The 12075-nt window shown below is 40.2% G+C and overlaps 1 protein-coding gene across 1 annotated transcript in view; it reads left to right on the top strand.

Annotated features, from left to right (window-relative positions):
* Nucleotides 1–10678: 10678 nt before the first annotated feature.
* Nucleotides 10679–12075, top strand: part of GLP1R (glucagon like peptide 1 receptor) — an 83168-nt gene continuing 81771 nt past the window's right edge. The window contains exon 1 of the mRNA XM_088161284.1: nt 10679–10765. Within this exon, the coding sequence (XP_088017410.1) occupies nt 10694–10765 (72 nt within the window). The 5' untranslated portion in view covers nt 10679–10693. The remainder of the gene's footprint in view (nt 10766–12075) is intronic.

Below are 12075 nucleotides of genomic sequence, written 5' to 3'. Positions count from 1 at the left end.
TTCACATGTACAACTTATAGCTTGTGTTTCAGTGATGTATTGCGACAACAAAATTTAAAATCTCCTAGATACAAATTTAAATTCCTAGATTCTGCATGATACACACCTTATTTTCTGTGAGTCTGCAGGAAACTATATGACAGAAAAATATATTTGATCCATATTTTTTACTTGGGTTTCTCAGAACTCACTTGTTCTTGTTAAACTATCTAGATTAAGCAAAACTTCACCTGGAATGTTTGTGCCTGGAATATCTGACAGAGATCAGTATGTTTTCTGTCCAGCTTAGTTGTGTAGGAACAGAAGTAGAACAGTTCCAACTACTAAATATGGATTTTTTTTAAATCAGAGAACCAGATTACTTACAAGCATAATTATTTTTTCTGCATTTCCTTGTAGATCTAAAGTGTGGGTTGCCATCCTTGAAATGACTTTCACAGCATTAGTCTGTGATGATACTAAGGAATATCCTAACCATGAGTTTTCCAGACATAATTAGTATTAAACTAATTCTATTTATTTAATACTAAACAAGATATGCAGTCTAAACTATCTCTTTAATAATCTCCAAAATGTTTCTTCCTTTGGATACCTTTATTTGGCAACACAATTTTTCACTTACACTCCATGACTGGACTGTTTTTCCTTTTGCCATTCAAGAGTGTTCAAATGCATCTGCTGTGGCAAAATGCAGCTATTACTTGACAAAGTCCTGGGCATCTGTTAAGATGACAAAAGGCCCTTCCTCCTGCTGGAGTCCTATGGCTTTCTGTTGGAGGTCACCATCCCAGGATATTCTCTTGCAGAAAGTCCATGGCATACAAGAAATAATGCTACACAGACACAGCATTGTGAGCAGAGTAACAAAAAAGTGACATCTCCAAATGCAATTAAGTAAAACATTTCTTCTCTCTCCTCCATAGATATACTTAGATTCAAATACAAGAAACCTGCTGGTGTTGGTTAACTTTTACGGTTTTTATGTATTTTTAGAAGTTGTACCTCAGAACTACATCTGCAGAACAAGAAAAGAAAAAAATCTGACTTTGCAATTATGGAAGATTTTTCCCCAAGTAATCCCCAAGTTTTCACCAAATAATATTGATGATAGAACTTGTGGTGGGTTTACCAGCAGCTAAGTACACAGAGGCTTGCCCTGCCCAAGCAGAATGGGGCAAAGAATTGCAAGATCAGAAGCTGAAAACAAGGGAGCCAAGATGAAGGCAGTTTAATAAGTGAAGAAAAGCTGCACACATGAGAAAATTGAATTAAGGAATTTATTTACTGCTTCCCACTGGCAGGCAGATGTTTAGCCACTTTTAGGGAAGAGCCCTAGCATGCATAATGGTTACTTGGTAAGACAGATTCAATGAGAACAATTGTCTCTTATCCTACTCTTTTCCTGAAGTCTTCAGTGCTGAACATGAGATCATGTTTATGGAATACCCCTTTGGACACTTTGGGGCAGTTGACCTGGCTTTTTCCCCTCCCATGGTCTTGCATATGTCCAGTACACTCACTGCAGGGGCAGAAGGGAAAACTGTTCATATCCAAAAACTAGCACAAGAATAATATGTCTTTATTCCTAGAAGTTTTTTCCTGGTCTAGCCTTTCAGCTTAACTACAATGGAGAAAAAGTGTGTAACCTTGAATGCCTCCATCAGTGGAAGATGTGCACTGACACATTTTCAAGTTGAAAGCCTGTATGGGAAATGGTAGGGAAAGTACAAATTAATGTGCTTAGTTACACAACTTACACTGAAGATGATTTTATTCTCCATCCAGTATAATACCAAGAATAGAAATGAATAATATATTGTTATCTCAACTATATCATGTATCGCATCAGATTCTTGATGCAAGACTCATCTTTCTTGTTTGTCAGAGTCCAATCTCCATTTCTCATCTTCTCTGAGCCTGTCAAGGTGTTTGTTCCATTCTCTTTCCTTAATACCATGCATCAGCTCACTACTTTCAGGTTACAGTGAATGTTAATTTTCATAGAGCTTTCCAGGTAATTTACAGAAATAATCTATGTTTTGTGACAGCAGCAATCTACTGTGTATTCAGAAGACTAATTTTTTTTTTCTCTGCATGCTTCAAGAATATTTATGAAGTATTTTCATGTTCTGGTCATATGTGGGATAGTATTCTCGTACCTAATTTGTTTACAACCAGCTCTTGAAACATCTAAAGAGGTGCAGTTAATTACTTGAACCACAAGTCATTCCACCCAGCTGTCATTATCTATAGGAATTCAAGATCTCAATTCAAGACTTTTCGCTCCCAGGAATCCTCTATACCACCAGGATACTGGTGTTACTCTCTGAACTTTTTAATGCTCATTTGCTATTCAAGTTACTGCTGTTTAAGTTGTGAGACAGTATTGTGGAGCCTAAACTGACAAAGAAAGTAACACCATGTCAGCAAAACACAAATATTTAACAGATGATCAAGAAAAGACAAGTACTTGAAATATGGCATTTAGTCTCTGAGAGAAGACCTAACTCATGAAGTTCTGTGTTTGAGAATGTGAAGAAGAGCATGTCCAGAATTGGCTTAGAGAGTGCATTCGCAGTGTGCATCTTTCTTTCCTCCCTTGGTGTCACCCAGAAGAATTTCCTGCCCTTTTACTCTGATTTTCAGAGGTAATCCAAGCCAGTGAGACAAGGGAAGGCACTTCTACTCTTTCCTGCTGCTTTAGAGCAGATACCTGAATTGGGAGCCATTGATCTGCCTGTACCTCAAGATACTCATTTTTCACAGAACTTTTTATTCTTAGGTGATGATTCATGAGAAGCCTGGAGCTTGGCTGTGTGGTAAGGTTTCATGTGACAGTGGCTAAGAATTAACAAAAACCATGGAAAAGAGCTTGCAAATGGCAGGAAGGGGAGGATTTGTTTTCTGGCCAGGTTTTTAAATCTCATAAAACCACTGATAAGAATGAGCTTGTTCCAAGAAGGTAACATTTCAGCTAAGTTTTGACTTGAAAGATTTGTTAATTCCATAGAATGGTTTTCTTCATCTACACCCTCTATTTCTGCCTCTAGATTCTGGTCAGCTGTAATCAAAATTTGTTTGGAATATTCATAGTTTATGCCAAGACCCACTGTTTTCTTATTCAGTAACCTCATTAACTGACCATATCTAGTCTAAATATTTAAACTAATACATTATTTTTGATAGTCTAGAAGAACATCTGGCAGCAGTATATAAATGTGTTTCTGTTGACACAAATACTGAAAATCAAATGTATGGAATGTGCAAGCTGCTGTTTTAAGTATATTGACGTTTCTGCCGATTTTTGAATATTTGAGTGTAACTGCATTGCTGTGACAAGTCTCTCATTCCGATTTCTTCAGAAGCCACTGCTATTATTTATACTCCTATACACGACAAATACTTCACCAAACTTTGTAAGAGTTGGTACCTATATCTACATCACACAAGCAGGATATTCCTGAGGTGATTCTGGTTTTATAAAAGCCAAAGTCCCATGTCTTTTCCAGTGATTAGCACTGCCTTCAGAGCACCAAGGGCCATGCATACATTAACTCATAGAAATTCAGGAAAACTATTTTTTAACTTAACAATGGTCCATGATAAAGGTCAAATCCAGAAAAAGACCTTGAAACTAGAAATACTGTGTGATTTTTATATAGCATATATATTAGTAAGGGTAAATAAGGCACTGCTAACGTGTCTGACTCATTTCTATGCCTCTCTATTTCCATCACAATTTCTAATTTATTTGATATAACTATATGCTGTTAACATCATTGGGGACATCAAACAGTCCCTGACTTACTGCATCAGCTATTTAATACAGGGATGACTCAACCAAGGTATTAGTTAGTTAGATGACTAGTAATTAAGGAATATCCAGGAATACAAGACCAAACTTATCCAATTTCCACTATCTTCACATTCCCAGGTGTCAAAAAGGATTAAAGATTGCATTCCACCAGTTAAAAACTTAATTTTTTAGGACTTTAATTCTTATCTTACTGTTGGATCTTAAAATTTTCCTTATATATTTGTATCCTTTATTATGAAGCAAGATACTCTTCACACTATTCCTGTGAGATTTAGTCTTTATCAAAATTATTTTAGCATTTTTCTTAAATAATGATATCTCATCCAAAATTCATCCTTAATATCACTGACAAAAATTACCTTAATTAACATACAGTAATCAGTATTTTCCACCTAACTCTCATTCAGCTCCAGGGAGATGCGATTCCACCTTCTGAATATTAGGAAAACACTGCCTTTTATTATTTCCAGGTCAAAATGACACACCTAAAGTTAAAGAATTTCCTCTCTGACTCCTCGCCTCTTCCCTCACCCCTGTGACTCCTGGACTTTCCTTATGGATCTACAACTTCAAATGTCTAATTAACAACAGACTGACTCCTTCAATTCACCTTATGCTTCATTTTCCCGAGCAATCATGGCAGGATGTCTTAGCAAGTAAATTATCTGCAGCTTCCTGCATATGTTCACTACTCAGTAGTTCCTCCTACCAGTGTTTATATGTTTATGTTTGATATTAAGGTTAGTTGAGTGGTTGTTCAAGAGATTAGCTGATTAAAACTCCAAATATAAATTTCTCAAAGTCTGCTGACTAATGGCCAAAGCAGGATTTCTGTGCACAGCCACTCAGAGGCAGAATGATCCTTTGCCTTGTGGACACAGAAATTCAGAGGGCTGCATTCAACAGGTAAGTGCCCTTTGTCCCTGCACCTTCAGATGACATGTGAGCAGGCTGCTGGATAGCAGTGGAAATGAAGGATGGTTCGGGTCACCCTCTCCTTTTAGGGAGATGTTTATGATGTGATAGGCAACAGCCTCAAAGACATTGTGATTAGCAGTTTGTGATCTCCTTCTCACTGAGCACAAAACATCAAAATACTGTAACATAAACGGCCAGGCAAATGGAAATGAAAGCTATTAAACCTGTACAATCACAATCTAGAGAATTTAATCTAAAGAGTACCCTTCTCTCTTTAGCCACAGCCATGATAACACATGGGAAATCCAGGAAACATGTTCCCAGTTTCATTCATTCATGCAGGGAATATTTTGATAGGAAATGCTAGACCATAAAGTTTTATTTCTCAAGAGACACATCCTGTCCCTCTTCAAAGGACATTTTTCTCAAAAATCCATTAGATATTGCAGACAAGCAATTAAATGCTTGTCTATGCATTTGGGAAGCATTTTACTGAGGGGATACAGGTCCTACCTATGAGGCATCTAGCAGCAGAGTAGACAGTTCTCCCTGTCTCTTTGGAAAAACCAGTATTAGATCATTGCACAAGATGTACATCTTCCTCTTCTGTACTGAGGTTTCCCTTGGTGGGAAAACATTGAATGGAGGCATTTCCAAATAATTTCTTCATGGAAAAAAAGCTACCACAACAAAAGAGGGAGATGGAAGAGTAATATTTCAGTCAATTTTACTTAATAAAGAATAAGAAGACTTATCATTTCTTCCTTTGTTCTGTGGGTCATTGCTTAGTATTTTCTTGTAAAAAATGAAGAGAGAAATTGAATTCTTTGCTGAGAATTTATTAGTTCATCCTAGCAACCTTCTGTAGTCCAAAACACAATTCTTAACAAACCTTTTTGAATAGGGCTTTTTAAGGTGGAAATTTGAAATAGGAGTTGGGGGTTTTGGTAAGAAATTCAAACTGTAATAAAAAGGTTATTTTCTATTATATTACAAGACTACACCTAGCTTTGACGTATCTAATTCTATAATTCTAAGACTTTTAAATATAGGAATGACTGGATCATATTCACAAATTGACACAGTCTTATGAATTAATTAACAACATTTTAAGGAAAATATTTAAATCAATTTCTTCTTTATAAGACAGAGAACTGTATTGTATTGAAATTAAATACCTATCTAAATCATTCCCTTCATCCAATCATTACACAGAATAAAATCCACAAAGCAGCTAAACTCCAAAAGTAGATGCAACTACTTCAGTTCACTATGTAGTTTAAAAAACTTTTAAAAAAATATATTTGAACTCATTTCTTTATTGTAATCAAGACACGTATAGCCCAAAGTGTACAAGCCATACTATCTGACAGCTGAAAAATGGAGTTGTCCATTACCTACAATCACACCCTCATGTCTGGAAAAACAACAGATTATGTTCATTCATTCTGAGTCTGCATCTTCAATTATGGAAAGCTGGTTGATTTCAACCCCTGCATTCCAGCCCTGCAGTACCACCATGAGACATTTCATGAACTGGGCACATTGTCCTATGAGTAGGCAGGTAACATAAGTAACAGAACAATTAGTACTTAAAGGCACTAAATTAAAATTACCGAGATTTAATGCAAAATGTGTATTATGGTCAGCAACCAGAAGAAATTCTCCTGCTTCCTAATGCCCTTTAAAAACATTTAGAACTTTTTTTACATTGATCTGTCACATAAGTATTTGCAGTAGTCATGTTCTGATTCAAAATAAGATAATTTTCAGTTTTACTAAGAAGTATAAATTAACCCAGAGTTCAGGTTTCAAGGTGTAATTAATGTAATTTAGTATTTCCAAAGGTACTGAAGTATATATAGCTCCAAGACTAAATGTTCTTTCTAAATACCAATGTGCTGTAATTGTGGTTATGGCTTATATGTTTGTAACTCTCATTTGCATAATCCTGTTCAAAGACATCTTTTTTCTTTTCCGAGGAGGCCCTGAAGGATTCCACTTAGATAAACTTTTAGTTAAGAAGGTATTGATATGAGTTACAGTTCCACAAACACTATTCAAATTCAATGATTCAACATACTGAAATTCTTCTTTTTCCTTTCCTAAGCACATATTTCAAAATTTTAAGTGATTTATTTGAGTTACTTCATAGATGCTTGTTCTCAGCTCAGACACTTTAGCTTTTATTGATCTTGGAATGATATTTACTGACAGTTCCTCTTAGCATTGTAGAGAAAAAAATGAGGCAAAGCACATTCACTGCTGCAGCACACTACAGGTGTAAAACAAAATAGCAAATGGCCCTTGCCTTTCAGGCACTTGGGCAACACTTGTACAGCCACTGTACAGGGCAGCCACTCCCTCCAGTTTTCATTTAAATCCTGAGTCTCAGAAAACAATTCTCCAAATGTCAGCAACCCTGTACCCTGCAACTTTATATACACGTGTACAAGGTAGAAAGGAATAAAATTCCACTAGGACTTCAGATCTATTTGCACTGAGAGCCAAGAGAATGTCTTCATCCCAAACAAAGTTAATATGAAGGATGATGTTTATAAAAACTAATAGTTATTGGTCATGGTGATCCATGAAGTGCATAAGTTGCAGTTAAAACTGATAACATTCCTTAGGATACTGCCTATGGCAGCTTAGGAAAATGCCTGCTACCCAGCAAATGTCACAGCAGAAAAACACAATTTCTCTGTGACATAGATTTTTCCTTTCAGAAAGTTTCAGAGACAAAGCATTCAATCTCATGGGACAGGGATGTTACTTTCTGCATATACGAGTCCAGTGGTGATAATTTTCAAATAGCAGAGAGCCCAAACCCTTGAGAAGGCTTTGTGTATCACTTGCAGTTATGTTTATGCCATCTCCACAGAAAGGGATTGTCAGGGGAGATTATTGAAAGAGACACTGGACTTTTTCAACATGCAGTTTTGTCCTCAAAACATAGTCAGTTGCCTTAAGAATGCTCTAATGGTCACAGAAGGATGATAATCCCTGTGCTGCAGTGTAACTGCAAGGCAGCACCTCCTTAATACATGAGAGGTCTGGTCCAGATGGAAGGTAAGGGAACAAGAGAGCAGTTACAAAGACCTGCATTTTAAATAGTATCTGCAGTCCTTCAGCTACAGAAAAAGAAGTGCTTGCCTCAACAAACAAAATTCTGAAGTTGAACAAAGCTTCATCAACTCACTGCATTGTATTTTTCAAAGTAAAAGGATCCCAGCTCCTTTCAAATTTGGATAGTTTCATTTTAATGATTCACTTACTTTCAAACTGTTCTTTTCTTGAATAATCACTGATAAAAGATCTAGTTAAATTTTAATATTATTAAAACCATGAATAAATATAACAAAAGTCCAACAGACCTGGGTTTGAGAAACAACTTTCAACAGTATTTGCCCACAAAAAAGTTTTGAATTTATTGATTAAATATTTTTCCATGTCTAGGAAAATGACCTGTCTTTTAATACAGTCATTTCAGTCAACAGGATTTTTAAGTCTTGTGATAATAGTGTCTTAATAGGTACAGTGAAAATGCACCCTATTCGTACAGATAGCACTAGTCTATGTGTTTTGTTAAGAGTATAGAAATATGGCAAAAAAATAAACTCCCTTGTGCTCCAGCAGGTCCTCAGAGACCAGAGGGTCTGAGTGCAGCTGGGATTGATATCTGATTATAACCAACTCGGCCCTAAGCCTGTTCATGTTCAGTAGGAACTTCCACAAGCACAGATTCACAAATACTGCAGTTTCAACCTGGTGGGTCTGGTTGTGGTGAATAGGAACTTGTGCAATCACTGATCCCCTAATGGTGTGGTTTAGTGAAACAGTAGAAATACAGATTCAGAATTGAGGTTGAAAAATTCACTTTATGTGATAGAGATATCATAGTTCAACAATAATAATTGTGTGCAGAAGCTTATAAAAAAAAGCATCCTTTCTCGGAAGGAGGGAAAAGAGGGGAGAAGAGGGGAGAAGAGAGTAGCCCATCAGTGGTCTCCAAGGTCCTTGTGGGTCTTCTTCCTAACCAGATGATATTTCTACCCTGCTTGTACACAGCCCAATACCCCTTATACCCTTTCTCCTCCTTCTGTATATCATGATCTAAGGGGGGAATTGAGAATTATAGTCATGTATGCAGCAGCATGTATCTCATTAAGCTTATTAGCACATGCAGAGTTTGCCTGTTAATATTTAAATGTCCCTTAATTAAGGCAAGAGTGGGTTTTCTGGCCATGGTGTCCTTCAGAGTTCTGGTTATATAACTTTTTTCTATTCTGTGCATTCTTTGGAGCCTAAACAGAACCATCAAACCTCCACAACACCTGCTCCTTCAGCCAACTCATCCTTTCTTGACATCAGCCATGCACATCTCCATCCACAACAACAATGCAGAGGGTACATAGTGTAGGCTGTGATAGTTAAGCCTTAGTCTTTGCCTGGCTGCTTGGTCATCATCCCCTGGTATGATGTCATCATGGCTGAAGATCTACCTTGGATTATTTCTGGAAAGCAGAGATATTTTCCAAAGTAAAATTCCTGCTTCCAACAGGATATATGTCACCGTCATAACCCTGATGAGGCTTTTCGAGGGAGGCATCAGTCTACTAAGGTCTGGCAAAAGCAGCTGGCCCTCTGCTGCACACAGGTGCTGGGAATTATCTCCAGAGCAGAAGTCTTAACTGGAAAACTTAATTAATAAGCTTGGTGCAGAAACAATAAAGAGCAGTAGAGATCTGTATGAGAAACAGATACACCATGCTAAGGCTGGTGGTGCTATCCAGGTAAAAGGGGTTTCTTCCTCTTTATTTAAAGGTTTCTGTTGCCTGGCTTGGAGGTAGTATTTTTTTTTTTTTTCGATCTTTATTTTCTCTCATTTTAAAGAAGTTGAAGGAAATATCTTTTCAACCTTTAGCTAACCAAACCACCATGGCAGATTCTTTCTGTCTGGAGTTAGCTGTTGAGCTATAAGTGCTGCCCTGGCAATTCATACTCTGAGGACTTTCATGATCTCACAGCATCGATGCTCTAACTAGTTACATTTCCAAAGCATCAGACTGTGCTGTATTTGAAATTAATACACATCATTAATATTTAAGCTATTAACTTGTTTATATTCTAGCTGCATCTAACTGACCAATGTGAAGCATTTCCCTCACTTCCTGGTTCAATTTTGAGATTTTCTTTGAGGTCTGATGGCTTTCTTCCAGTTTCTGGTGTAGAATGCCATCAAATATAGGTGCTTTAGTGCAGGTTTAGTTCTACCAGTCAGTGCAAAATGAATGAATAAGAACAGCAATATGAATCTAGCACAAAGCAGATTCAGAGCCTTGTTTTGCTAGGAAATAAGTATTCTAAATCCTCTAGATTTACACATCGTACTACTGCCGGGACTGACCTGTGCCCCGTCTTCAGCTTAGGAACCAAGCTCTGATCTGCTCTGCGTGCAGCACTGCAAATTCAGGTTATAAATGGATAATTGCACTCACTATTATTAAACCTAATAAAACTTGGACGTCACGAACAGCATGAAGGTCACCAAAATGCTCAAGCCAGAGCAGATTCAGAGTAAAATAAAAGAAAATAAGAAGTTGGAAAGGTGGGGGACAGGATGGCAGAGGCGCTGCCTCCACTTTTTTTCTTTCCTTTTCCCTCTCCGGCACCCGCCCGTCCGCCCGCGGAGCGACCGCCATCCGCGGAGCGACCGCCACCCCCGGTACTCCTCATCTCCGCCGGGCCGGGCCGGGCCGGGCCGGGCCGGGCCGGGCTGGGCTGGGCTGGGCTGTACCTGGGCCGGCCCCTCCCCGCCTCCTCCGCCGATACAAAAGCAGCAGCCGGAGCTCCGGGTGCGTCTGCTGTCGCTCCGCCGTGCCCGCCGCGGAGCGTCCGCGGGGAGCGGAGCCGGAGCGGAGCCGGGTCCCCGCGCATGGGGGTCCGTCCCCGGACATGCCCTCCTCGCCGCTCGGCTTCGCTGTCCTGCTGCTGGCGGCCGCGGGAAGGTCGCTCCCGGTGAGGCGGGTGAGTGCCTGCGCCCTGCCCCGGCCCGGCCGGGATCCCTCCGGGCAACCCCTGGGGCTGCGCTCCCCGCCGTGCTGCCCGAGCCGCGGCTCCGGGCGCGTCTCGAACAGAAGTCGGAAGTTTTAAAGGCGTCACTTTTTGGGCGCCCCCGCCGGCGCTTGCAGCGGGAGCGGCGGCCGCCCGGGATGGCGGGGCTGGAGCGCGGGGAATTCTCCGTGCGTGGGTCCCGCCGGGGGTCTCGGCGGGCGGGCGTGGGCTCAGGGCGAGCGGAGTGGGGGAAAGGAGCCGAGACGCTGCTACTGCGAGGGCATTGCCCTCGAGGTAATGCTCCCTCAGGAAATAACACGCGTGTCTGTAATGGCAAACAAGCGTAGTGCCGTGGGAAAACCAGAGCAGAGTTCTGGCGGGGGATTGTAGGGTCGGCTGTGACACAGCGTTGAGGGTGGGAAAGCAAAGTATAATCTCTGTAAAGAACAAGAACAGGCGATGCGGGAAAGGGAAAAGGTCACAGAAGGGATGATGGACAGAGAAGGCTGACTTTGGTTCGGTGAACTGGGGACAGGGAGGCAAGAGAGGCTGATAGGGAGGGATGGAGCTTACAGCGTTGGGGTGGCAGCAGGAGGCTGCTGCTGTAGGGAGAGCAAGGACAGGCTCAAATCTAGTGTTGTGGGCTGCAGAGGTCAAGGAAAGGACAGTGTATCTGATGATGGACCAAATACACTGTCCAGTTTCATTCTAGTTGCTTAAAGCCTTTGGGGTTAAAGATTTCTACAATACAGCACTAAGAGGATCTGTTTAATGCCAAACTGGGCCTAAGCCTGTACGGCTGTCTAACAAGTTGGGTTTTCTTGGTAGGTTTGTTTTACTTGCTGTCTACCTCAGGTCCTTAGAGGTGCCCTAGGGAAAATTCTCATTAGGAAAATCACTTCATTGTTAAGATGATCAAACACAAACAGGGGCCCCCAGAGGCTGGGGAGCTTCCATATGTGGAGGTATTTGGTATTTGACAGGCTAAATCCCTGAGCTACTTGAGCTTCGACCACAGAGCAAACTAATAGTGGAGCTGCCCGTAGAGAATCAAAGTGAAGTACATTTCTGAGCCAGGGGGCCTTCTTTACCTGGATGAAGAACTGGGAGCAGGTGAGAAGAAAGAGGCTTCCGTGGCCTCAATACTGTAACTTTAGTCATGCAGTAAAACAAGTACTTTTATAGCCTTTTCTGACACTAGAGGGTCTTATTTGACAACTTCTGTAGAGTAGTGATTGTGCTTGTTGTATGCTGAGAAACTGAATGAAGTGTTCTGCTCAGTC

Source organism: Sturnus vulgaris, chromosome 3 (assembly GCF_052056855.1).
Source record: "Sturnus vulgaris isolate bStuVul1 chromosome 3, bStuVul1.hap1, whole genome shotgun sequence".
NCBI lineage: Eukaryota > Metazoa > Chordata > Aves > Passeriformes > Sturnidae > Sturnus > Sturnus vulgaris.
Note: the sequence above shows the minus strand (reverse complement) of the source record. Positions and strands in the feature narration are given on the sequence as shown.